Source organism: Drosophila mauritiana, chromosome 2R (assembly GCF_004382145.1).
Source record: "Drosophila mauritiana strain mau12 chromosome 2R, ASM438214v1, whole genome shotgun sequence".
Classification (NCBI taxonomy): domain Eukaryota; kingdom Metazoa; phylum Arthropoda; class Insecta; order Diptera; family Drosophilidae; genus Drosophila; species Drosophila mauritiana.
The window spans coordinates 18939933-18962972 of NC_046668.1; the positions used below are offsets into that span (position 1 = coordinate 18939933).

Sequence of the window (23040 nt, forward strand, 5' to 3'; positions counted from 1 at the left end):
GCGTTGGCTGTGCGCTGATAACAGGTGATTAACTATCGCTCATCTCTATTTGGGTGTCATTACTAAGTTTATTGTTGTTTCTCTTAATTAATTGTTATTATTTTGTGATTCGCGAGCTTACAGTCGACTGATAATGGATATAAGCGCGGATGTGGATCAGATAATAGCCCAGGCTCCGGACTGGACCTTCGCGGGCGACTGTGCTCTGCTGGCGCTGATGAAGCGCATTTCCCAGGTTAAATTCACATACGTACATAGATAACAAACCAATTTGATAAAATTTTTGCAACAGAATCTGGAAGAAAGGGGCGAAAGGACCAGCCGCAATCTGCGGGATTTTGAGACAAGCGTGAAGCAAGTGGATATAGCTCTAAACAATGCCACCAACAGCCTGCGATCCCTGCAGTTTGGAAATCAGTTCGTGGAGTATCGGGTGGAGGAAGTGGATGACGCGGATTTGGCCATGCCCGAAGAGAAGAAAAAGAAGGTGCAATAGGCGATGTAATTTTGTAGGCTGCTGTGTTTACAGATCTTAATATGCTTGCAGCAAGAGCTGCCGCCGAAGAGTTCCGAGGAATTGGCCAAGGAGTTTCTGGAAAACAACCTGCGCATGTTCCGCAAAAACTACGAGCCGGTGACCATAGAAGTGCCCGATTCCGATGATGAGGATGGCCCCGTCCACTCAACGTAAGTGACTACACTACGATTCCGCTCCATACTAACTCCCCACTTTCCGCAGAACCGTTTTCCGTGCTAAGAATCCCTATGATGCGATACCTTTGCCCTATATTATTGGCACCAAAGAGTGGCAGGAACACAAATATGCCGGGTTGTATGACAGTAAGGAGAATAGTGAAGATGACAGATCCGAGGAATTCTCCTCAAGCTCATCGGACGAAAAGGAACTCGATACCAAAAAAATAGCAACGCCAGCGAACAAATTAGAGGAACAGCATCTGTCTGACTCCTCTTCTCTAGCCTCGTTTGCCAGGGAACCGGCAATCGTGTCGCCAGTCATTAAACCTGCTGTCCAGGTAGCAGAGCCTGCCATCAGAACACAACCGCGTCCAATTATAAGCAGTCAAAGGAATCCACATGAGAGGGATATGTTTGCTGCACTCCGGCAATCGCCGCCTAGCGACGACCCGCCATCCACATCATCTTCGCCTACGTCTTCACCAGCCTTTAGGAATCCATCAAGTCGCCTTCCAATCGCCTCTACTGCATCGCTTAGTTCCAGTAGCAGTAGTCCTGCTCAACAGCCTCCTCGTCTCTTCGACGAAGCTGTTTCAACCCAAACTCCGAAGGAAGCTGAGATCAAGCCAAGCCAAACGAAGCGCATGCCAGTTAATCTTTTTAACGAAGATGAGTTTAAATCCTTCATGTCCGAAATTGTGGACAAAGTCCAGTCAAAAACACCCAGCAGTTCCGTCTCCCCAGCAACGACAATTTCAACAAAAGAACCTCCCAAAACTAAGAAACCCATCGAACAATATTCAAAGCCAGAGGCGCCAAAGCAGATTGTTGAGCAGACAGTTTCGAAACGTGTAAACCTCTTCGACGACAGTCCTCCATTGAGTCCAACTCCGAGGTCAGAGCCTGTTTTTAATAATAAAGCAACGGGTGCAATACCAAAACAGAGTCCAGTTGTAGTGGCCAATAATGATGAAGATAAATCGCTTTTTGGCAGTTCTCCTGCCATGCCAACACCAAATCCTTCCAAGAAGCCACCTAAACCGGTAACCAAATCGCTATTTGATGATGACTTGGAGGACGACGACTTCTTGAGCTCCTTTACGCCCAAAGCAAAGCCAACAGAACAAAAACTGCTCTCAAAACCAAAGCCCTCCTTATTTGATGATGATGATTTGGATATCGATGATATATTTACGAAACCATCTGCTCAACCGAAAAAGCTCTCTGAAAGAGTAGCTGGAAAGACCAGTTTGTTTGAAGACGATGATCAAGATGATGTCACTGATTTGTTTGGTTCGAAAAAGACAAAGGAAATTCCAAAGGAGACGTCTTCGGGAGTTTCGCCCAAAAAGGTTGAAACACCTGTAGCTTCAAAGAAAAGTCTCTTTGATGATATCGAAGATGAGGATTTGTTTGGAACCCCAAAGGCTAAGAACTTAATTAGAAGTGAACCATACAATGATCCTGAAGCAGTTGGAGAAGATAAGAAACAAAGTGAAATTGCAGAACAGAAATCCAAGAATATAGAAACTAAAGAAAAACAGCCTCAAGTTATAGCAGACAATGCATCTGTGCCTATTCTCAGAGATTCACCTCCTCCCATGGAAATTACGGAACAAAAGTCTGATGAGAAAGAATGGAAGGCGGTTAAGGATGATACATCAGCAGCAAATATTCCTAAGTCTAAAGATTTGTTCAGTGAAGACTTAACCGACGATGAGCTATTCTCTAGTACTTCTAATAATATGGCTGAGCCAAAAAGTGCTAATAAAACTAATGAATTTAACAAACGAATTGAAAAAAATACTTCGCAAACTGAGGAAAATGTATCCCCGGTGAATCCTCCTACAAAACTATCTACCAAACCAACTGATTTGTTTAACGAAGATTTTAGCGATGATGATACATTTTTGAGTGCATCCATATCTAAGAATAAGCCAGTAGTTGCGACAGAAACCGAAGAAATTAAAAAACCATCTGAGGTGCAGATGGAGAATGAGATTAAACAAGAAGGAATACCACAGCAACTGCCAGAGAACAAAATAGATGATAGAACAGCGGGTGATGAAAAGGATGAACTTGTGCCCGAAATGTTAAGCAAGCCGCAAATAGATGATCCAGTTTCCGAAACTCCTCCGCCAGACGATTATCAAGGCAACGTAGACCCCATTATATCAATGGTGGCCGATGTCACCAATAAATCATCAGTGGATACGCTTACCCCGCGTAAGCCGGCGGATTTGGCTGCTGCGCAGCAAATCATGCAGAATTACTCGAATCTCTTTTCCGACGAACCGCCGGACGACAGCGAATTCTTTCAAACGCTCGGCAGCAGCGGTCTCAGCAGTCTAAGTGCCTCCAAAATCTTTGACAGCGAGCACGACTTCTTTGAACCGGCTCTACCAAACATTCCCAGTTCGACAAAGCCATCTCCAGTGACGCCGGGGGATCAACCTTCTTTGTCGTCTGACTACGGTGCCATGTGCTTATTTAGTGATGTGCCACCAGAAGATAACGATCATGATGGTGATGAAGTGCAAAAGCAAGCTGAACCTCAGAAGGACGAACTTGCGTCAACCACCCGAATACACACAATCTTCTATGATGATTTCAGTGAGACTGCAAGGGCTGGCGCAGTGCAGCCAGCGCCCAAACGCTTCACTTTCGATGACGAGCCACCGCCAGCTGATGAAACTGACCGTAGTAAAGTTAAGGAGACTCCTGAATTGCAGAAACCCACTTCGCCCGTTAAGAAGCTGAAAATGCCTAATATTAACATTAATGTACAAGCCCTACTTCCCGGCTCTGGTGGCGTGCCAAAGCTGATCAGGAAACAAGAATCATCGAGTTCCGAGAGGGATGAACCTCAAACCTCTGTACAACCTGAGGCTGTGGCACCAAGTTCTGGACAAACCACTGTTCCTTCTCCAGATGGTGCCCTGCAACATGTGAACAAATCTCGAGCTCGTGGACCTGCCAAAAGGCGACCCTCTACCAGGAGGGGAAGAAAGGAAAACTATGCCAAAAGCTTATTGGATGCTGGACAAGATGAAGGCCCAACAGCTTCGACTAGAGATAGCCCAGAAGTGGAACACTCTGAGCCCAGTTTCATTAAGGCACCCCCTCCTCAGTATGTTCAGCCTGAAAAGATGTTATCAGCTCCAGCCCAGCAGATTCAGTCGCAGCTCCAAAGACCGCCGCCATCTACTGCAGGTGGCTCCTTTTTGGACAGCCCCGATGAAGATGATTCATTCTTTAATTCCGTCCCGACAAAGTCAGTGGAGGGAAAACAGGGCTCTGATCCGCCCAAGTCATATCGCTCGTTTTTGGACAGCCCTGATGCAGATGATCAGCTTTTCAGTGATCTTGAAAAGGCGGGTTGCAATGAACCACCAGTAGAGAAGAACTTGCCGCCGCCAAAGATGGCAAACTCTTTTTTGGACAGCCCAGATGAAGATGATTTCCTGTTTAATTCTGTGAAAACAAAGGCAACTACTACTGCCCAAAAAGCATTTGCAGCAGAAATCGTGAATGCTTTTCAAAAAGTCACAACTGCTCCTCCGAAACCATCGAATGCCCGAGAGGCTGCTAAACCCAAGTTACAGGCTGCGCCGAAACTGTTTGATGATAGCGACGATGATGATGATGATCTGTTTGCTAGTGCTGCTGCTTCAGCTCCAAGTATCCAAACCGCCAGCAAGCCCGTTCCAACTAAACAGGCACCCAAACCAGCGGCCACTTCTCTTTTCAGCAGCGATGATGATGAAGTGCCTGTAAAGACTGCTCCTGCTAAGAAGTTGCCAGTGAAACCAAGCAAAAGTCTCTTTAGCGACGACGACGACGATGATGACCTGTTCGGAGGAAGCTCCACGTCCAAAGCAGGCGCTACCAAAAAGACCAAACCCGTGGCCAGGACAGCAACTAAGCCAGCTGCCAGTAAAACCGCCACGCCTACTGCTACCATTCCATCAAACTCCGGTGATAATCCATTGGCCGATCTTCTTGATTTCAAGTGAAAAAACAGCTACGCCTTTTATTACAAGTATGTACAGTTTTTGATCTGTGGATGCTTAGACTGTCGATCAGAGTATTGTTATCCGTGTATTCCTATTAACTATAATAAACAATGAATGTCAATGTTCATTTGTGGTCGATTCTTAGAACTAGACTTGGGGAATGTTCAAGCAGTGCCTCTCTTAATGGGTCTATGCTTTTCGATATTTGTTTGTTTTAGAAATATCTATTTATATTTGTGAGTATGTCTGATATTTCGTGATATTTACTATTGCTATGCTTTTATTTGCATATAAAATTATATCCCCATGAAGTCTCTAATTTAGTACACTTTTATTTGCAAATAGGTCGTGTTATTCAGTAAAGCAAATAACAACTGTATGCAGACCCATTTTAGCTACAAATTGACTTGCGCATAAACGCGCTATACGATTCTCGCAGTGTAACGTTAGTCTACGAACTGAAACTGAGTTAGTTTGTGGGTCTTTGGTCGTTATTCCGAGGAATCTCATTCTAGATCGAGCATGTCCTACAACTAGTGAGTTAAGCCTAAACGCTGACTGATGATCGATTGGGATCCGGATTCCGGAACCAAAAACGGACTCAAAGAGCCACATCGCGGTACTTCCGGTAGTCGTCGGACTCGTTGCCCAGCGACAACTTGCTGTTGGCCGTGATGTACGGATTGGCGTAGTTGGCATAGCCGAAGCCCCCGTAATACTGCATCTGCTGGCTGTGCGTGGAGCCGCGTCGCTGCATCGGCTGGGCCAGCACGGTGCCGGCGAATCCGCCAGTGGAGCTGCAATTGGATGGCCTGCGGTAAATGCCGCCTGCCTGCTGGTGGTGCAGCTGCTGCTGCTGTTGCTGGTGCAGCAGCATGGCCAGGTAGTACTGCTGCTGCTGCGTGTAGTTCTGGAGGAGATTGTTGCCGTAGGCGGTCAGATCGTTCTGCACCTTGCTGATCCCGTCGAGGTTTTCCAGGGAGACGCAATTTCGGGACAGTTTACCCGGTGGTGGTTGCTTGTGTGTGCCGCGTGGACGATGGTGGCTCCTCTGCTGTGCCGGCGGCGGTGTCAACTGCTTGGGCTCAATGGAGCAGTAGATGGGATCGTTGCTGGTGGAACCGATCAGCGAAGGCGGCGATGGTCGGTGCGAGTCGTGCAGATTGTTCTTCAAATCATCGATGGTGATGTTGAAGTACTTGGCGTTTTTGTCCTCCGTATCGAGCACATGTCGTGGATTGTACATGCCGGGCAGAGTGCAGCGTAGATCCATCAGCGACTGGGCGCGATGACCACCACCTGCTCCGCCAGTTCCGGCGCGCTGCATCAGCGTAGCATTGTTGAACTGCTGCGCCAATGCGGGTGCAAACATGCTGGCGTTGAATTCGTTCTGAGAGCCAAATGCTTGACTGCCTCCACACTGGTTGTTCATGCCCAGTCCCATTCCTGGTCCCAGTGGCAACTTGGAAGCTGTTTCATCGCACAGCTGGTAGCCGGCATTCTCGAATCCACTCAGCCGCTGGCTGGATCGCCGGGAGTCCGCCTTGGTCATGGGCACGCTGGGCGCTGGTGTCTGCAGGGAAAGTCTGGTGGCCAATCCTTGCAGCTGACTCAACACCTGAGTCTCCCGTCGCCACCTGATGCCCGTGGGAATCACACAGATCAGCGCGAAGCAGTTGATGATGAGGCGAATCAGATAGGAGGTGAGCTCCGTCAATCCATGCACAGATTGCAGACCCTGATATTTTAGTCGTATTTAGAATAGTTTTAGTACTTATAAATTACTTAATTCATGTTACTTTAAGAAATCGTAAAGACCTGGTTATAAATTCAACTTACCCAGTGCTGTGTGGTCATGATCATGACAAAGACCAGCTCGGGAATCGAGAGGAGACCGATGATGCCCGACCAGGCGAACAAAGGCCAGCAGAGTCCGCTGACCAGGCCGTGGATGAGGATCGTGGTGGCCACGAACATGACGAAGTAGAGCGAGCAGAGCGTGTAGGCGGCGAAGGGCAGCTCGCCGTGGGCCTCCAGTATCCAAGAGACCTCACACGAGAAGGCACCCAGATAGACGATCTGTGGGGCAGCGAGATCGCAAATGGGAAGAAGAAGTGAAATGGAAATTAGCCGAGATTCGCAGAAGAAAAGCGAAAACATAAATCAGGCGATGGCAGCCAGAGATATAGATGCACGAAAAACATAAACATAAAAAGCCGGAGACAACTGTGCTCCGCAACCATCCATCAATCAATTAATGAGCTCCCTCCCACCTCTCCTCCCTCCACAGCTGTCAACTTGGTCAGCAACAAAAAGAGATGAAATTTTTACATTTGCGCAAAAACGATTTCATTTCATTTTCACTTAATGGAGCAGAAATGTTTTCACGCTGATAACGGTAACGGACAGACGACGGACGGAGAGACGGATGGATGAAGAAATAGTGGGTTGGAGAGATGGTGGCGATATGGTGATATCACCTGAAGATATACTTACCAGCAATAGAACCGCCACCACGCAGCAGATAATGAATAGATTCGCCTTTATGAAGCGCTCCATAATGCGATCGTTCCAAAAGTTTTGTATGCTATTGCCGTTGCCCGGCGGCCGCTTCTTCAATGAGGACGGCGACTGCTTTTCACTGGCCTTCTGATAATTCATTATTCGTGTTATTCGGTTGTTGCGGTTGTGGTGGAGCAAATGTGTGAATGCGGTTATTCGAGAGAAATTATGCTGGCTAGCGGGAGGGTGGCCTTGGTTCCCCTTTTTCAAAGGAGGAGGCCAGTGGTGCGATGCGATACGATGCGATGCGATGTGTTCTAGTTCTTGGTTTATGTTCGAATGGGTTTCGAGTCCGGACCTCTTGTGGGTTGAATGAAAGCGTTAAGCAGCGGCCCAATTGAGCGGTGTCATGCTAGGTTGGTGCTGAAATGAGAATTCCGAGATGAAATGCGATGAGATGCGTCGTCCAGTTCGATACGGTTCGGAACAAAAGACTTAGGCAACGAACTTGTTTCGGCTGCTACACATATGTACGCGCATACAAACCAAAGCATCAACAAACAAACAACATAACTCAGCCACTCGACTAACGGCCTGTGCTATATAATTTAGAAGATTTTCACTTTTCTACACTGCGAGTTCGTTGTCCAAGTCTCTTGTTTGCTCGTCGAAGCAAATATTTGACCCTAAACAAATGGTGTTGTCGCGTGCGAAGAAGGAAGCTTCTGGTTAACTGCTGACTGAAACTGTTTGCCTATTGCCAGTTACAAGTCAACTTATGTCATGACAAATGAATTCGCAAGCTCGGCATTAGCAAACCTATTAATCAATTACACTGCGCTGCAAAAATTTATTTAGTAAGTAAACATCGTAATAACTTTTAGCAACTAAGCAAGCAAAACGAAAATGAAAAGTAAAATGTATTAAATGAATCGTGATGCGAAATGTGAGACAATTAACAAATGGAAGGTAATCGAATGATTTATGTCAGCTCATTAAGAAAGCCGATTCCGTGGGCACTTGTTATGAAAAAAGACAGACCAATTATCCCATTGCCTGGCCCACGAAATCGTGTTGTGGAGTGTAAACAATTGAGATGCCTCGCCAACACATCGCCCAGAGATGCGGAGCCCAGTTATCCGCTTATTCGGATACGGTAATCCGCCCATAATAGACATCGTCATCAAAATAGAGGCGACGAACTTGTCGGCTCAATGTCGTCAGCACGCAGGTGCGCCGAGCTCATCGTGCTCATCATGGTCTGCGACTGTGATGATGATGATGAGGATCACAGTCATCGCGGGCGTATCCATAGGTTTGGCTGCGTACTCTTGGTCTTGCGGCCCAAAAAAGGAGCGACGCACCGGATATGCGCACCTTAAAGCGTTGGGGCGTCAACTTGCCCCATTGACATTCCGCCGACGTTGCAAGCCAAGACACCGATCACCAGGTTTTTTTTCCCCGAGCCACTGTGGATGTGACTGTGACTTTCTTCAATGGCCGGAAAGAATTGCAAGCCAAGTTTGTTTTATTGCTAATTAGCTGGACACACTCATTCTCGGCTGGGCTGTCCGGTTTTTCGGGGGCAGAGCTGTAGTTATTTTTAAAACGGGTTTTCGACCACCATTTATTAGCACTCAGCGCCGGGAAAAGGTGGCAAGCGATTTCGCAGCGCCCTTGACTGAGTGCCACACCCAGCGGCGAGGATTACGAAATTATGCAGATCCAGCATGCATAATTTCGGTGAACCCGGTGGGAGCGAAAAAATGCGAGCAACATTTCAAAATATTTTGCATTGTCTGCACGGGCAATTAAATTAATTTCATTTCATTTCGTTATTGTTAACTATGCGAGTTCAATAGCATAAGTGCAACAATGTGAACAACAGTGGATGCGAATGCATGAATGAGCAACAATGCAGCGGTAAAGTTATGCAAATTGTTATTATGAAGTCGCAGCAAAATCGAAATGGAATCGAAATCAAAATGAAAAGGCCAATCAATGCGTTGCCGCTATGCTGCGCCTGTGCGTTTCAAAATGCAGCCATCTATTATGTGTGTATAATATGGATATGGATATATGTTGATATCGATGCGATGTAAAATGTACCTTTCACTTCGCATTATGATTGTTATTGCAAGCGATCCATCCAGCCAGCCATCCATCCCAAGCAGTTACAACAGGCACGAGAAATACCAAAAACTAAATGAACAATAAGCGCCGCTCGTAGAAATTATCAGTCAAGCAAGAAATGTTTTCTCAGCGACGCACTCACACACGCGTTCCACCAAATTGTTCAGCGTTGAGTCACTCAGCGTAGTACGAATTGTTGAAAAGATTCGAAGCTGTCGCTCATGCAAATTGCGTCGCCCGAACGACGACGACTTTAATGGGGCACGTAAAGCCACACACAACAAAATCAGCGCCACCACCACCAGCACCACTAGCACCTAGTGGTTCTTGGCACTTTTACTGCGCGCACAAATTAAATAAAGAGCGGAGAACTCGTTTGCCTGCGTGTTTTTTGTCGCATCGCAAAAGCGAAATGTGCTCGCATGCAATTATAATTTGATTGTTATTTAATTGTACAACGGTTTGGCCACCAGCACCAGGTCAAGTCACAGTCAGAGTCAGAGTTGACGGACGTGAGAATGGTCGATATGTGTGTGGGTCACTCACTTCGTAACGTGCCGCGCTAACGGTACGCGTACGCTTCAACTTGGCGCGCTTGCAAACGGTTAAAAGTGAAATTCGAAAGACTGAGGAAACGAACTTGGTTCGCCGAACGACTCTGCGACCACTGCGTCGGCAACGGCGGCTGTTTGGCAACTGAAGAGCACAACAGCCCGAAGTTTTGTTCGCCAGCGCTAGCGCTCTAGAGTTTTGCTCTGGCCTATGTCGTTTTGTTGATTTACATTTTTCTGTTGGTTTCGTTTGTTTTCGCTGCTGCTGCTGCTGCTGTTGTGCAGCAAGTTCAGTCGCCCTGACTCTTGTTCCAACAATTAAAACTTAATTCCTAACTGGCGGCATTGATGCTGTCGGCGGGCTGGGGAACCCGGCCATTTGCATAATGTGATGCCAAAGCCCAGACGAAAATGAGGCCTAACGGTCATACTTTTGTTTGGGCCAGCTTTTACGCCTGATAACTGATGGTTTCTGGCCGCCGGAACAGCTGCTTGTTCTAATTAAAGCCCACTGGAGCTGCGGTTTCTTTTTCTCGCGTTTTCGTTTATTCGAAATTCAATTTGTGTGTGTTTGTTTTACTAGCTATTGTGCCATTGATATATGTATCTTATATTCATCTTTTCTTAAGGGTAAATTAAATTAAAATAAAAGTATACCAAAGGCAACTTAAATCGGTTTCAATTCTATTTAAATTAATGAAAAACATTTGTAAATGCCTAGCTAATAGATAATAGCTTCATGATTGTATGGGGGGATTTCAAATGAGTTACTCTAGTACAGCCTGTTTCAGCTAAAAGTACGCTTACAAAAATGTTGATTTAAGGCCTAATGCTCGGCAGTAGAACCATTGTGGATCGGCTAATTGGGACTACAATTATCTATAACGCCGCCCAGCTGGCCGGTCTGTTCGATTTTGTCCATTAGGTCGGCAATTTCCGGAGTGCAGTTGCGGAATTTTCTTAGATAGGTGTGGCCACGCAGCATCTCATTGTCCAAAACGCAACTGTTAAGCAATTCAGAAAATATTGCTTAAACATTTCTCTAAGGTTTAGTTTTAGTCACTTACATTAGAGCTGCTGCTGCAAAGTTGCCCGTCCCCTCCAGATGCTCGAGCCAATTGTTAATTATGGTCTTGATCAGGGGATCCGTTGCCGGCAAGCAGATGCGCGCATGCACAAGGGCCTCCTTATAGTACTCGTTGGCCAGGAACAGATTGATGGCTTCCGACTGCATTCCCTGGCTAAAAAGATACGTAGCTGCATGCATGATGAAGCCTTTTTCCTCCATCTGCTTGGCATAAGCGCGACAGCAGTCCTGCCAAAGTCTGCAATTAATATAGACTAAAGAAACCTCGATTTACAACAAAAGCGTAAGAACTTACGTAAAAGATACGGAGGGAGCCAGCGAGACATGTCGTTCGGTAAGCGTCTTGTTGACTATATGCTGCTCCAGCTCCTCGCGTAATTTGAACGTGGACAAGGCCAGGCAAAGTGGAGCTATGTCTTTGGTGTTTGAGTGCTTCAGGTTGGTCACTAAGATATTACATTTATTCTTAGCATTTTAAATACTATAAGTCTGTTAGTTAACTCACACTCCGTTGCAATGAGCTCCTTGGCCATCACTTTGGTACTGAACAGCTTCGACATGAGCACCGACTTGTCGATCTCGGCAGCGTCTTCATCAAGAACAATGGCCAGCTTCTCAAGGGCACTTTTGTTGAGCTCCTTCTGGGTAAGGTAAAGACAGGTGCGGCTATGCTGTTGGTAAGAATGTTTTTGGGTTTCAGTCGAATCAGGAGCACATTGATAACTTACTATGAAACTGTCAGGTGACTGCTTCGCCTCCAGCTCTTTACACTTTGGACATTCTTTGGCATTTCTATTATTTTGATCTTTGTCCAACCTGAGCGCTTCCAGCATCTCTTCTACAGGAGTTTCTTTCAGACATTTATCGTTGGTTGGATTATCAATAACTGCAGTTCCTGACTCCTGGATTTTCTTTTGATCCTTGTTAGCTACATCAACTTCGAGCTTAGCCGCTGCTTTGCGTTGATCCCGGCGCTGCCGTTTCTTTTCAGCCGCTGTGAGAACAGGAGCGTATGGCTGAGTCAGAGATTTGCTAGCCCACTTAACGTTTAACAGGGCATCCACCTTGGGACAGATGCTTTTCTCATTGCCTTCCAGGGCGTCCTTAATGTCAATTAGCTCCACGGAGAGCGCTTTTCCCGAGCACATAATGATGTTCTCGTTGGTGGGCAAAAACATTCCACACCACATGGGGCAGTGGTAGGTGATGGTTAGCGGTGGCTTCTCTGGCGCATTGCAGTTCCACAGGCACACCTTTCCCTCGATGTGGAAGGTGAGCAGCAAGTGCTTCTGGGTATGGCTCCACTTCAGCGAGGTAATCGACGCCTTCTCCGCGCTTGCCGTAAATGTGTGAAGCGTTTTCCAGTTGCGCTCCGTGGGCTGGAACTCCATCACGTACACGGACTTATCGTTGCCCGACACTGCAAACTTATTGCTTTCCAGCGGGCACCAGGCTATATCGGTCACATAACGAGCAAACAAAGCGGATTGGCGGATAAATGGAGTCCACGACTTCTCCATTCCCGAATCTCGCTCATGGATCTGCAGTAGTCCATCATCGGTGCCAACAAAAAGAAAAGAATCGCGAATGCTGAGGTAACTGGGTCGAGCAATGCAGTTCACAATCGTGGGCTCTGTAAGAAAATAAGAATGGTAAGCAATGAAGCGATCTTTGATTAGGTTTACTTATAATTAATACATACATCCATTAACTTAAATCACAATTAAATCTAATCAGAATGACGAAAAACTCTTTGTTTTAAGTCCATTGTTGTATTTCAGGTCCGCACCTAATTGTGCGACCATTTTAATTAATGATTAATGATTTGTGATTTGTGATTAATGATTTGTGGGAAACAATTAATTAAAACAAGCCTAAAAGTCTCGGATAACAAAAGCTCGATGTAATATGTGCTACTTGAAGAAAATGAAATCGATTAAACTGTAGCCAAGGGCAACAAATATCAAACGTATCAAAAACTTAGCAAGCTAACCACATTACACATTTCCTTTCATCGAAATAGGTTAAATTGTTCTGTTTACTAAAATGCCGCGACACAAAACTTTAGTGAGCATTGGTCATCGCGTCATGAAGCGCTTCAACCAGTTGGATCTCAGGGTCAATAAGGAGTTCGTCATCTACATGGTTCATCTGCTGGCAAGAGATCGGCGCAAAGGTCTACTAAAGTACGACCTCAATAAGCCCACCGCCTGTGCCATTGAGGGTTTCGTGAATACAATTGTGGATAGCTATGTGAATTCGAAAGATTGTACCATGGCCAACATGAAGATGGCCTGGGTGATGAAAAAGGGAGTAACCATAGACCTTGAATACGTCAAGAAGCAGTACGAGGAAAAGTTCCAAACGGAACTGCAACTGCTCATCAAGGATATTCTTCAGTATCCCGAGACTTGCAGCAAACTTCAGTTGGACCAGCTTTTCGCAAAGATGCAGGTCTTCATAGTGGCCTGCTACAATCTGGGCTCGCCCAAGAACCATGTTCTGCTTAAGCTGACTGCCCAGGCTCTCAACAGCGTCATCGGTCGAAGCGACCTGCAGAATTATGTCCTAAAGAAGAAGTACCATCGGCTAGAGTATCTTCAACGCTTGTCGGCGACCGTGGGCGGCATTGTGATCTATAACAACGATGGCCCCGATGGAGATCGGGAGAATGTTAGAAGTGGTACGTGCATATAGGGCAAACCATTTCATATTGCAGCCTTTAAGTTTATATTATGTATACTTCTTAGTGGTTAATGATCTGGAAATGGCCCAGAAGAACACGGAAGCCGCCTTTGCAGCCAGTATGGAAAGGGCGGTCAAGATGCAGTCCACTTGCCAGGCGGCTATGGATGACCTCATAAACATAGATCATAAGGACGAGACCTTGACCTACCGCGTGCCCCTTGAGCACCTGGATCGGCTTAACCAGTTTGCGGCGACCTACTTTATGCTCCATCGCTGTCTGACGACTCTGAACGAACATTACCAAAAGACAGTGTACCTAATTGAAGTGGAGCATAAGCGATATCAATGCGTGATCTGCAAGATTGATGATACCCTATCCATGCGCACAGCCATTGATTCGGAGCTCATCTTTGTAAGTGATGTATTCATTTCTTCCATTAGAATAATTAAAATTTCGTTGCGCTTCCAGCCGCACTTTGTATACCTTTCTCAGGTGTGGGGCAATCTGAACAACTACCTGAACCACATTGTGGAGTTAAACAAGCTGAGAGAGCAGGTGGAGGCATTGGTGGTCGACGACTTGATGACCCTGACAAAGGCTACGATTGCCGAACTACAGGCGCTTCATAAGCGGATAAAGAAGCCCAAGGTCTCCAGCTTTGAGGAGCGCATGGATGCCGTGATGGAGCTGCAGACCGATGGCAACTTTTGCACGCTTAACAAGGCAGATATAAAGGAGTTTTGCTCTCTAGCCATGACCATTACTAACGGCCTGCTTATGCCGGCCCAGGTGACCAGAAAACTGTGCTCCAACGTGGACATTACATTTGGTTTCCGGGACCCAAGATACGCTCGATTCGCGGAGCTGCGCTTTGAGCCTTTCATAGCCGCCTTCAGAAAAGTGGTTTTCAACAATGCGGACCTTGCTCTGCTGTTCAAATTGGACGATGCGCTGATAGAGCAGGAACTGCAGGACCTGATAATTGAGCCACCAAAGCAGACAGATTTTGAGTGTCAAACGGAAATGGTCGTCACCAACGACCTATCGCCAGCCAACTGGATAAACGTAACGTGGAATGCGTGGGATTATCATAGGGAGACGATCCACTTGGCCAATATACGTAAGAAGCAGACTAACGACGCGCAGACCAACATTAGTTATGGAAGGCGCAACGCACAGAATCAAACCTACAACTGTCGGCAACATAAGTAAAGATCGGCTAAGAACATATACTCACCGATTTTCGATTTTCTCAAATCAAAGAAGCCCAGAACACGATTGACGATAAAGTATATAAAGTGGTCCTGCCACACCAGGGAGTAGACTTCCTTCTTGTGCGACGTCCGTAAGTGTGTCTTTACTTTCATGCGCTCCACATCAAGGATGCCCACCTGTTGTTGAGTTAGGTATTTAGGTTCAATATCCAATAAAATAGATATAATCAAAGCCATACCGTTCCGTCGAAGGTGCCAAAGGCCAGTTCTAAGCAGTTTGGACTCCATGCCAGGCAGTAGACGTTGCTGGACACATAAACGCTGTCGATGGGCAGGGAGCTGGTGGTGAGCTTCGATATATCAAAGAAGGCCACTCGGCGATCCGAACAACCCAACGCGATTCTAAACGAGAGAGACAGTTCAGCAACATTTGCGATTGGCTTATCAGCATATCAGCTTACTTGTTCATATCATCTGGGCACTCGGCCATCGCTCGCACTCCAAACGCCACTGTTCCGTAAAAGTCAGCCATCCGGCCAGTTTGGGGATTCATCATTCCAATCTGGCGATTGTTTCTGCACAACCATATCATCTCTTTGCTGGAGTCACAGGCAAACGACACGATGTCTTGCAAATGGCAGCTGTGTGATTTGTCCTTGCTGATCTTGTAGCGTAGCATCTTGCGCTCGAACTCCACGGACCAAAAGAATAACTGATGGCGACTCAGGGAAACAATGACATGGTTGTTCAGCCAGTAGACGTTGTTAAGCTTGCCTGAAAGGATCCCAGTTGAATGCTTGCTTTCAATGGTTTGATTCTTTCCACTTACCCGCCGTCTTGCTTTTGCTGTAGTTCTTGCCAGCATGTGCTCCCGTATTGGTATTCCAGATCATCATCACCTCATCGCCGTCAATGGAAACGAGCAGAGTTTCCAAGTGAGCGCTGTTCACGGAAGTCGAGCTGATGGTCTCCGCGCTGATGGCCGGTACCACTTGAAGATTTCTCGGGGGCTCAGACTTGGTATGCGGTGTTCCTGAAGCATGCACCTCAGCCTGGTGGTAGATGTGATGCAATACTTCTCTCTTCGGCTTTGCTGCCTCGCCATCGACGATCACGGCATCATCACTGGACGAGCTGTACTGGATGACCTCGAGACTGCCCTCGGTTGAGTCGCTGGCATCGTTCTTGTTGCTAATGGTGCTGGCATCGCTTAAGGGACCCGTGGGCTTTGTGGGCTCGCAGTCATTCAGCGTGACCTCCACTTGCTGCGTTTTATCCTCCTGGCGACTGGCCAAGAGGTCGGCTTTCACACTCTCGCAGGCCTCAACGAAATCCAAGACAGCGGCGCCGGCTGGCTTCTCTAGGCCCACAAATTCGCCGCCACAATCCTCTGAGGATTTGCGTCGGCGTTCATCTATAGGTGCACCGAACTCGTACTCTAGATGATCAAAATTATATATGTCGAAGGGGTCGTCGGACTCGGCTGCCTTGGATTTGGTCAGTGGTGGTGGCTTTGCCTTGGGTTTCTCCTCCTGGCCGCCATTGCGGGTTCGCCACTCTTCAGCTCTCGACGCCAGATTGTTGGTTTGTTCGTCCTCGGCGGCAGGGACCTGCCGCCAGGCCAAGGCGCAGATAGGCGCTTTGTGGCCGTGGAACTTGTAGACGATGTTCATCTTGCGCAGATCGCAGACCAGGACATTACCCATAGCCGTTCCCACGGCGAACAAATTGTCGTTGTAGGGCGAGCAGCGCACCATAGTGAGCTGGTGACTTCGAGGCGAGATGAAAGTGGAACGACGACAGTAGGTGTTGGAGGCCACACAATAGATGACCAGATCACTGGCGTCCATGGACAGAATGTTACCGTTGGCCAGGTAGCTCATCAGCACAGAGTTGGTAGTGTGGTGCACGACGCGGACATCCCGCGCCTCGTGCTGGTGCTGATGGGCCTTGTGACCGATGACGGCTTCGCCCAGTGCGCAGTCCCACACCTGAACGCTTAGATCGTCGCCCACAATGGCGAACGGCTTGGCCGGCCCACCGTTGCCCACGCCCCACATGGGACTTACATCCAGGGCCAGTATGTTGATCCGCGTCGACATAGTCACCACTTGGGGCTGCTCCCCGTTTGCCGGCGGCGCGGATATGTAGTTGATGCAGCGAATGCCGGCATACAGCAAACCGCCGTCAGGAGCAGCGGCCGCCAAAGATACGTTGCCCGGCGGTGTGGGCACATTGTGGTACATCACTTGCGAGTTCATGGCGAACAATAATGACTTAGCATCTGCAGGATGAAGGAATATTTCCCGCTAACAGTTGGCGTCGTTAGGGGAAAAAAATTCTGCTAAGCTATCAGTGTTAGAAAGCTTCTTAAGCTTTGCCAGCGATGCCACCGGGAAGGCACGGAACTTAACAGTTAATAAAATATTATTGATATTTTAAATATATTTTTGATATTTATAAATTTTTATTTGTAACCAAAATGTGGATCTGCTTTATATAAATAATTTAAAAATATAGCTAAATATCTTATGCAACAAAGCACGTTAGCTTTAGTATATTTAAATTACCCGCTATTTACCAAAAACGCTTTTTGTCCATCTGGCAACTCTATTACACTACATTCCCTGTGAATGGCAACCAGCAGGTACAGAAGAAGAAGAAGACGCACAATAACAACGCAAAAAAAGGTAGAAAAATCTAGCAAATTGTAAAAGTCCCCGTAAAAATAAAATATAACCAGCCACAATGGAAGCAAAGCGCGAGAGAAAGTCATCACTGGTACGTACATTGTAGATATATGCAAAGAAGAAAGAAAATCTTGATAGAAGTGCGATTTTCAGGCCCCACTTTCGCCGTGTCCAATTCCGGATATAACCGATGACGATTTGGTCAGCATTTCGGTAAGGGATCTCAATCGGACCCTCAAGATGCGTGGCCTGAACCGCGAGGAGATCGTTCGGATGAAGCAGCGCCGGAGAACCTTGAAGAATCGCGGATACGCGGCCAGTTGTCGCATCAAGAGGATCGAACAGAAGGACGAGCTGGAGACTAAGAAGTCGTACGAGTGGACGGAACTGGAGCAGATGCACGAGGACAACGAGCAGGTGCGCCGCGAGGTGTCCAACTGGAAGAACAAGTACAAGGCGCTGCTGCAGTTTGCCATCCAGAACGAGATTCCCATTCCCAGCGAGCTGGAGGGCTGCTGAACGATTGCCCAGTCACATTCCTGTTTCTGTCAAAATTTTAATAAACCCAAAACGAAAAAAAACACCTGTAACTAAAGTACAATAGCTGGCAAATACCCTTCCTCAATAAACGTAATCTGCTCAAGAAACCCTGCATCGCATTTATTGGAGCACCCTGTATTTAGCATAAACAAAACCCGTGTCGGCGCTCCGCTGCGAATGCCATAAGATCCGGAGCGCACAAGGAACTCGGCAAAAGGCTGGTGGTTATGTATTCATCTCGATAGCTCCGCTCTCCAACCAATTCATCCATGGCATTTCGCTTCTTTGGCAAGTCCTTGCTGTACGCCCTGCCCCTGGGCGTCACTTTCCTGGACTGCGTTGGTTATGTGGCCAGGGTGGATGGTGAGTCGTCTGGAGTTCATTCGCTCTACTATGTCGTGTGGTTAACCCATCTACAACTTTTGGCAGGCATCTCCATGCAGCCCGCTCTCAATCCCGTGCCGGATGAAAAGGACTACGTGTTCCTGCTGCGCTGGGGCACCCACAACAGTCAGGTGGAGCGCGGCGACATAATATCGCTCATTTCACCCAAGGATCCCGCCCAGAAGATTATCAAGCGCGTGGTGGGGCTGCAGGGCGACGTCGTGTCCACGCTGGGCTACAAGCACGAGATCGTTCGCGTACCCGAGGGCCATTGTTGGGTGGAGGGCGATCACACGGGCCACTCCATGGACAGCAATACCTTTGGACCCGTCGCCCTCGGCCTGATGTCCGCGCGGGCAGTCGCGATCGTGTGGCCACCGGAACGCTGGCGAATACTGGAGAACGAGCTGCCACGGCGCCGGAGACCCATACAGGCCTCCAAGAACACCAGCAACTACTACAACTAGACTGACCAACTGGCGGAGAGCCTGCGCCCAAGATAGTTCCAATTGTGTACATACTGAACCGTATATTTTATAAACAATTTGTTGTGTTCCCGCATGCAAAGCAAAGTAGGATGTTCCAAAGTAAAAATTAAAGTTAAAACCAAAAGTTAAATGATCCAATAATAATATTTATGTCGATAGCTTATATACTACAGCATTTTTCGCGCCCGAATGCCGAACTCATCCATGAGGCTGAGTGTCGGCTTCAGAGCCACGCCGGCGCGCACAATTTCAAAGTAGCCAGGAGTGGACAGGTCAATGACCGTGGAGGCCAGTCGCCGCTCCTCGGTCAGACCGATTCGACCGGCATCGAAGACGGCGCCCAATTGGGGCCATAGGGAGCGGAACTCGGACACCTGCAGACTGCTGGGCGCACTGGAGCGATTGGCGCTGGTCAGGGCCAGGGGCTGCTCCTGCCACACGGCGCACAGGTCGCGCATGAAGTTAAAGTCCGGAATGCGAATGCCGATTTTGGAGGTGCTGGGATTAAGGAAACGGTTGCTTAGCTGGGCCGTCCGCTCGATCACGATGGTCAGGGGGCCCGGGAGCAAACGAGTTAGCAGCTCGTCGCTGAGATGGGCAGCCTGACCAAAGCGTCGCAGCGCCTTGATGTTGTGAACGCAGATGGCCACGGGCTTGTGTTCATCGCGACCCTTAATCTCGTAGAGCCGCTGTATGGCTGTCTCGTTGTTGGCATCGCAGGCCAGGCCATACACGGTATCGGTGGGCAGGGCAATCACCTGGCCACCAAGCAGGCACTGGCGGGCCAACCGGAGAGCAGCCTCGTCGCCCACCGCGCACACTGGAGTCCTCAGCTCGCTCGCTTGGTGCTGCATCCTGCTGGATGTGTGGTGAGCCCGTACCAGTCGATGAAGGCTCGTTTGAAGGCGGCGCATTAGTCTCGCCAGGTGTGGTTGCACTCGTGGTTGCAGCACTTGTAGAACGTGGTCATAGGCTCATCCGCCGACCGCGTCTGGATTTGCATGAAGTACGCCCGCTTATGGCCGCACGTTGGACACTCTGCGTCCGTGGAGTCCACGTTCTCCCACGCCGCCTTGCCGCCCAGCACGTGATCTACCTCCTGGAAAAACAGATCATCAGAGATATTATCATAAACTCGTAGCAAATTGCATCATCCCAGTGTAAAATGATCTTACCTTAAGTCGAGGAAAGGTTTTCGTGGAGATCTTGCGCCTGATCTTCGATATGTATGGGCAGGTGTTGCACGTGAATCGATGGCAGTTGGTGTCCTCCTCGATAATCAATATATTTCCGCACGACGGGCAGAAAAACAACATAGTTTCGGAGAATCCGAATCCGCGTTGTTTGGTTTTTTTGATTTGAGCACGTTGAATTCTCAGTGTGACCGTGCATACGTTTAAATATACCAACTCAATAACATCACAATATACTGCAATCTTCTAATAGGGCTTTCATTTATAATAATTTGTGCGTCTAATTAGCGTCAATGAGGAACCGTGGAATTAAAACAAATTAACATGGGGACCGCTTTTTACTTATTTAGGAAGGACGTGACATACGGCGGGACTTAAATCTCTTTTCAGGTGGTGGTCTAGTGGGCATTTTGAAAGAGAAACGAAAAACTTAATAAATAAAAAACGTCCGCTTGTTACAGTTTCCACCGTTCCTTCATAGACACTAATTTGACGCAAATTATAATAACTTTGTATAACTATTTAACATGTTTGTAATAATTAAGAAATATTTTGAAATAATGTTTGAATAATTCATGTTTGGAATTTGAAGAATTTATTACGTAGCCCTAGCATATACTAAATGTATTTTTTACGGTGAAATAAACGTATTTACCAACATCTACTTTACGGTCATACTAATAGCATCTTTAAAGACATTTTGCTCGCTTTGCAAAAAACTATCAAAATAAACAATTTTTGCCAGACATTTGAGTAGAAGTATCTTATTACTTTAAGTAAAACACCATGTCGGCCGATGTGCGCGATATTCTGGACATGGAGCGTGCCAACACGCCCGAGGTGACGCGGGATTCATTTCTGGCCACCAAGAAGCGCAACTTTGAGCGGTAAACAAATGCATTTACATGTGTGCGATTCTCTAATTCACAATTTAATCATGTCAGGACCAAGACTGCATCCCGGCGTCCGGAGGGCATGCATAGGGAGGTGTTCGCCCTACTCTACACAGACAAGAAAGATGCTCCGCCTCTACTGCCCACAGATACCGCTCTGGGAATCGGATCGGGATACAAAGAGACGAAGGCCCGCCTGGGCATGAAGAAGGTGCGCAAGTGGGAGTGGGCGCCCTTTTCGAATCCGGCGCGTAACGATTCAGCGGTCTTTCACCACTGGAAACGGGTGACCGACAATTCCACCGACTATCCCTTCGCCAAGTTTAACAAGCAGCTGGAGGTGCCCTCGTACACGATGACGGAGTACAATGCCCACTTGAGGAACAACATCAATAACTGGAGCAAGGTGCAAACCGATCACCTATTCGACCTGGCCAGAAGGTAGACTCATCATTAGACTTCCTATTAAGTAGCTAAAATTGTAAGCCATTTGATTTGCAGGTTTGATCTTCGCTTCATTGTGATGGCAGATCGCTGGAACCGTCAGCAGCATGGAGCCAAAACTGTGGAGGAGCTGAAAGAACGCTACTATGAGGTGGTCGCTCTGCTCGCCAAGGCCAAGAATCAGACGAGTGAGAAGAAAGTATTTGTTTATGACGCCGAGCACGAACGGCGCCGCAAGGAGCAGCTGGAGAAGCTGTTCAAACGCACGACACAACAGGTGGAGGAGGAGAATATGCTTATCAATGAAATGAAGAAGATCGAAGCACGCAAAAAGGAACGCGAACGCAAGACACAGGACCTGCAGAAGCTCATTTCGCAAGCGGATCAGCAGAATGAGCACGCATCGAATACGCCGAGCACGCGAAAGTACGAGAAGAAGCTGCACAAAAAGAAGGTACACCAGCAGCCGCGACCCTCCAGGGTGGACTCGGTGGTTAATGCCATAGAGATCGGTAGCAGCGGCATCAAGTTCGCCGACCTGCGCGGTTCCGGGGTTTCTCTGCGCTCGCAGAAGATGAAGCTGCCGGCGAATATCGGCCAGCGCAAAGTGAAGGCCCTCGAGCAGGCAATCCAGGAGTTTAAAGTTGGTGAGTCAAAGCGTGAAAAAACATTGCTAGCTGGCGCTAATTGGCATTTTCTTTGTAGATCCCGCACCGCCGCCCACGGAGGACATTTGCACCTCCTTCAACGAGCTGCGTTCCGATATGGTATTGCTCTGCGAGCTTCGCACCGCTCTGTCCACCTGCGTCTACGAAATGGAGAGCCTGAAGCACCAATACGAAGCCGCCTGCCCGGGAAAGGTAAGTCTTCAAACCACAGTAATGGCAGCTCATCCAAGGTGGCTAATTGGTTTTCCCTTAATCAATGCAGACACTGAACATACCGCCCTCGCTGGTGCCCATCAAGACCGAAGCCCTGGACAATAGCACAAATTAATTAAGTTAACGCGGCCCGTTTCCACTCAGATTCCCCAGACGCCGAAGTGTGTGCGGCGTGCTAATCATTGTAACCCGTTTTCCACTGTCCATATTTGTGCATTTGCGCTACTCCCAGTCCGCATGGGGAAATAAATGGATAAACAAGAAAATTGTTTTGCGGCACACTCAATGTGAAAATCAAATAGCCCACGGCCAACGTTGGCCAAGAAGATGCCATGTCGAGTGTGAGAACTTTTTCCACACTGCTTGATTTATTTTCCAGCCAAGAAATGCTCGCTTAGTAGTGGCTCGCTTATTTGGGTTAGGCCAGCAAACAGCAAACAGCACGGTATGCGATCTTTGGCGAGCCGAAAAAGAGAACCGAGCCATGTTCAATTCGACAATGCACGATGCCCGCTGCCCGCTGCTCGATTCCTGATGCCTGCCCACACAATTCGGATGTAGATGCAGAGGCGGTGGCGGCAGCCCATTCATCGGACCAGTATTTGTGAATGAACCGACTGCGATGGCAAACACACACAA

The 23040-nt window shown here is 47.8% G+C and overlaps 9 protein-coding genes across 11 annotated transcripts; 5 read left to right on the plus strand and 4 right to left on the minus strand.

Annotated features, from left to right (window-relative positions):
- Positions 1 to 53: 53 nt before the first annotated feature.
- On the plus strand, positions 54 to 4839 carry LOC117137166 (WASH complex subunit 2). Its single transcript, XM_033298479.1, has 4 exons — positions 54 to 235; positions 293 to 487; positions 548 to 687; positions 740 to 4839. The coding sequence occupies exons 1-4, from the start codon at positions 134 to 136 to the stop codon at positions 4710 to 4712; spliced, it is 4410 nt and encodes a 1469-aa protein (XP_033154370.1). The 5' UTR covers positions 54 to 133; the 3' UTR covers positions 4713 to 4839.
- LOC117137171 lies at positions 4702 to 10055 on the minus strand. 3 transcript variants are annotated; one of them, XM_033298486.1, is made up of 5 exons: positions 9490 to 10055; positions 9324 to 9416; positions 7209 to 7637; positions 6552 to 6791; positions 4702 to 6450 (listed from the first exon to the last, which is right to left on the minus strand). In XM_033298486.1, exons 3-5 carry the CDS (start codon positions 7371 to 7373, stop codon positions 5314 to 5316), a joined length of 1542 nt encoding a protein of 513 aa, XP_033154377.1. In that variant the 5' UTR covers positions 7374 to 7637; positions 9324 to 9416; positions 9490 to 10055; the 3' UTR covers positions 4702 to 5313. The 3 variants fall into 3 exon arrangements, with proteins under 3 accessions (XP_033154377.1, XP_033154376.1, XP_033154375.1); XM_033298485.1 differs by lacking the exon at positions 9324 to 9416 and having other exon boundaries at positions 9894 to 10055; XM_033298484.1 differs by having other exon boundaries at positions 9324 to 10055.
- Positions 10056 to 10416: 361 nt separating this feature from the next.
- LOC117137167 (protein rigor mortis) lies at positions 10417 to 17149 on the minus strand. The gene is made up of 9 exons (XM_033298480.1): positions 15718 to 17149; positions 15350 to 15662; positions 15128 to 15290; positions 14912 to 15065; positions 11714 to 12618; positions 11491 to 11656; positions 11281 to 11431; positions 10966 to 11223; positions 10417 to 10902 (listed from the first exon to the last, which is right to left on the minus strand). The coding sequence occupies exons 1-9, from the start codon at positions 17147 to 17149 to the stop codon at positions 10758 to 10760; spliced, it is 3687 nt and encodes a 1228-aa protein (XP_033154371.1). The 3' UTR covers positions 10417 to 10757.
- Positions 12553 to 14904, plus strand: LOC117137170 (cilia- and flagella-associated protein 206). The gene is made up of 4 exons (XM_033298483.1): positions 12553 to 12637; positions 13009 to 13668; positions 13736 to 14085; positions 14143 to 14904. The coding sequence occupies exons 2-4, from the start codon at positions 13032 to 13034 to the stop codon at positions 14884 to 14886; spliced, it is 1731 nt and encodes a 576-aa protein (XP_033154374.1). The 5' UTR covers positions 12553 to 12637; positions 13009 to 13031; the 3' UTR covers positions 14887 to 14904.
- Positions 17150 to 17531: 382 nt separating the features above from the next.
- LOC117137152 (transcription factor MafG) lies at positions 17532 to 18225 on the plus strand. The gene is made up of 2 exons (XM_033298462.1): positions 17532 to 17669; positions 17732 to 18225. The coding sequence occupies exons 1-2, from the start codon at positions 17637 to 17639 to the stop codon at positions 18095 to 18097; spliced, it is 399 nt and encodes a 132-aa protein (XP_033154353.1). The 5' UTR covers positions 17532 to 17636; the 3' UTR covers positions 18098 to 18225.
- A 102-nt stretch (positions 18226 to 18327) lies between these two features.
- On the plus strand, positions 18328 to 18987 carry LOC117137151 (mitochondrial inner membrane protease subunit 2). The gene is made up of 2 exons (XM_033298461.1): positions 18328 to 18481; positions 18548 to 18987. Exons 1-2 carry the CDS (start codon positions 18388 to 18390, stop codon positions 18967 to 18969), a joined length of 516 nt encoding a protein of 171 aa, XP_033154352.1. The 5' UTR covers positions 18328 to 18387; the 3' UTR covers positions 18970 to 18987.
- A 29-nt stretch (positions 18988 to 19016) lies between these two features.
- Positions 19017 to 19928, minus strand: LOC117137150 (yrdC domain-containing protein, mitochondrial). The gene has a single exon (XM_033298460.1). It carries the CDS (start codon positions 19902 to 19904, stop codon positions 19158 to 19160), a length of 747 nt encoding a protein of 248 aa, XP_033154351.1. The 5' UTR covers positions 19905 to 19928; the 3' UTR covers positions 19017 to 19157.
- On the minus strand, positions 19882 to 20375 carry LOC117137153 (DNA-directed RNA polymerase III subunit RPC10). Its single transcript, XM_033298463.1, has 2 exons — positions 20166 to 20375; positions 19882 to 20089 (listed from the first exon to the last, which is right to left on the minus strand). The coding sequence occupies exons 1-2, from the start codon at positions 20304 to 20306 to the stop codon at positions 19904 to 19906; spliced, it is 327 nt and encodes a 108-aa protein (XP_033154354.1). The 5' UTR covers positions 20307 to 20375; the 3' UTR covers positions 19882 to 19903.
- Positions 20376 to 20847: 472 nt separating this feature from the next.
- Positions 20848 to 22667, plus strand: LOC117137631 (DNA methyltransferase 1-associated protein 1). The gene is made up of 5 exons (XM_033299163.1): positions 20848 to 21070; positions 21128 to 21517; positions 21578 to 22167; positions 22226 to 22380; positions 22451 to 22667. Exons 1-5 carry the CDS (start codon positions 20970 to 20972, stop codon positions 22514 to 22516), a joined length of 1302 nt encoding a protein of 433 aa, XP_033155054.1. The 5' UTR covers positions 20848 to 20969; the 3' UTR covers positions 22517 to 22667.
- Positions 22668 to 23040: the final 373 nt, after the last annotated feature.

Excerpts from the sequence above, each read along its gene's own strand:
- LOC117137166 (XM_033298479.1), top strand. The coding sequence starts at position 134 with ATGGATATAAGCGCGGATGTGGATCAGATAATAGCCCAGGCTCCGGAC. Across the intron at positions 236-292 it reads TGATGAAGCGCATTTCCCAG|AATCTGGAAGAAAGGGGCGA; the intron begins GTTAAATTCACA and ends TTTTTGCAACAG. Across the intron at positions 688-739 it reads GATGGCCCCGTCCACTCAAC|AACCGTTTTCCGTGCTAAGA; the intron begins GTAAGTGACTAC and ends CACTTTCCGCAG.
- LOC117137171 (XM_033298485.1), bottom strand. The coding sequence starts at position 7,373 with ATGAATTATCAGAAGGCCAGTGAAAAGCAGTCGCCGTCCTCATTGAAG. Across the intron at positions 6,792-7,208 it reads TGGTGGCGGTTCTATTGCTG|ATCGTCTATCTGGGTGCCTT; the intron begins GTAAGTATATCT and ends GCTGCCCCACAG. Across the intron at positions 6,451-6,551 it reads TCATGACCACACAGCACTGG|GGTCTGCAATCTGTGCATGG; the intron begins GTAAGTTGAATT and ends CTAAAATATCAG.
- LOC117137170 (XM_033298483.1), top strand. The coding sequence starts at position 13,032 with ATGCCGCGACACAAAACTTTAGTGAGCATTGGTCATCGCGTCATGAAG. Across the intron at positions 13,669-13,735 it reads TCGGGAGAATGTTAGAAGTG|TGGTTAATGATCTGGAAATG; the intron begins GTACGTGCATAT and ends TATACTTCTTAG. Across the intron at positions 14,086-14,142 it reads TTGATTCGGAGCTCATCTTT|CCGCACTTTGTATACCTTTC; the intron begins GTAAGTGATGTA and ends TTGCGCTTCCAG.
- LOC117137167 (XM_033298480.1), bottom strand. The coding sequence starts at position 17,149 with ATGAACTCGCAAGTGATGTACCACAATGTGCCCACACCGCCGGGCAAC. Across the intron at positions 11,657-11,713 it reads AGTCACCTGACAGTTTCATA|CATAGCCGCACCTGTCTTTA; the intron begins GTAAGTTATCAA and ends TCTTACCAACAG. Across the intron at positions 11,224-11,280 it reads GCTCCCTCCGTATCTTTTAC|ACTTTGGCAGGACTGCTGTC; the intron begins GTAAGTTCTTAC and ends TATTAATTGCAG.
- LOC117137152 (XM_033298462.1), top strand. The coding sequence starts at position 17,637 with ATGGAAGCAAAGCGCGAGAGAAAGTCATCACTG. Across the intron at positions 17,670-17,731 it reads GCGAGAGAAAGTCATCACTG|GCCCCACTTTCGCCGTGTCC; the intron begins GTACGTACATTG and ends TGCGATTTTCAG.
- LOC117137151 (XM_033298461.1), top strand. The coding sequence starts at position 18,388 with ATGGCATTTCGCTTCTTTGGCAAGTCCTTGCTGTACGCCCTGCCCCTG. Across the intron at positions 18,482-18,547 it reads TTATGTGGCCAGGGTGGATG|GCATCTCCATGCAGCCCGCT; the intron begins GTGAGTCGTCTG and ends AACTTTTGGCAG.
- LOC117137150 (XM_033298460.1), bottom strand. The coding sequence starts at position 19,904 with ATGCGCCGCCTTCAAACGAGCCTTCATCGACTGGTACGGGCTCACCAC.
- LOC117137153 (XM_033298463.1), bottom strand. The coding sequence starts at position 20,306 with ATGTTGTTTTTCTGCCCGTCGTGCGGAAATATATTGATTATCGAGGAG. Across the intron at positions 20,090-20,165 it reads AAACCTTTCCTCGACTTAAG|GAGGTAGATCACGTGCTGGG; the intron begins GTAAGATCATTT and ends CTGTTTTTCCAG.
- LOC117137631 (XM_033299163.1), top strand. The coding sequence starts at position 20,970 with ATGTCGGCCGATGTGCGCGATATTCTGGACATGGAGCGTGCCAACACG. Across the intron at positions 21,518-21,577 it reads CTATTCGACCTGGCCAGAAG|GTTTGATCTTCGCTTCATTG; the intron begins GTAGACTCATCA and ends TTTGATTTGCAG. Across the intron at positions 22,168-22,225 it reads AATCCAGGAGTTTAAAGTTG|ATCCCGCACCGCCGCCCACG; the intron begins GTGAGTCAAAGC and ends TTTTCTTTGTAG.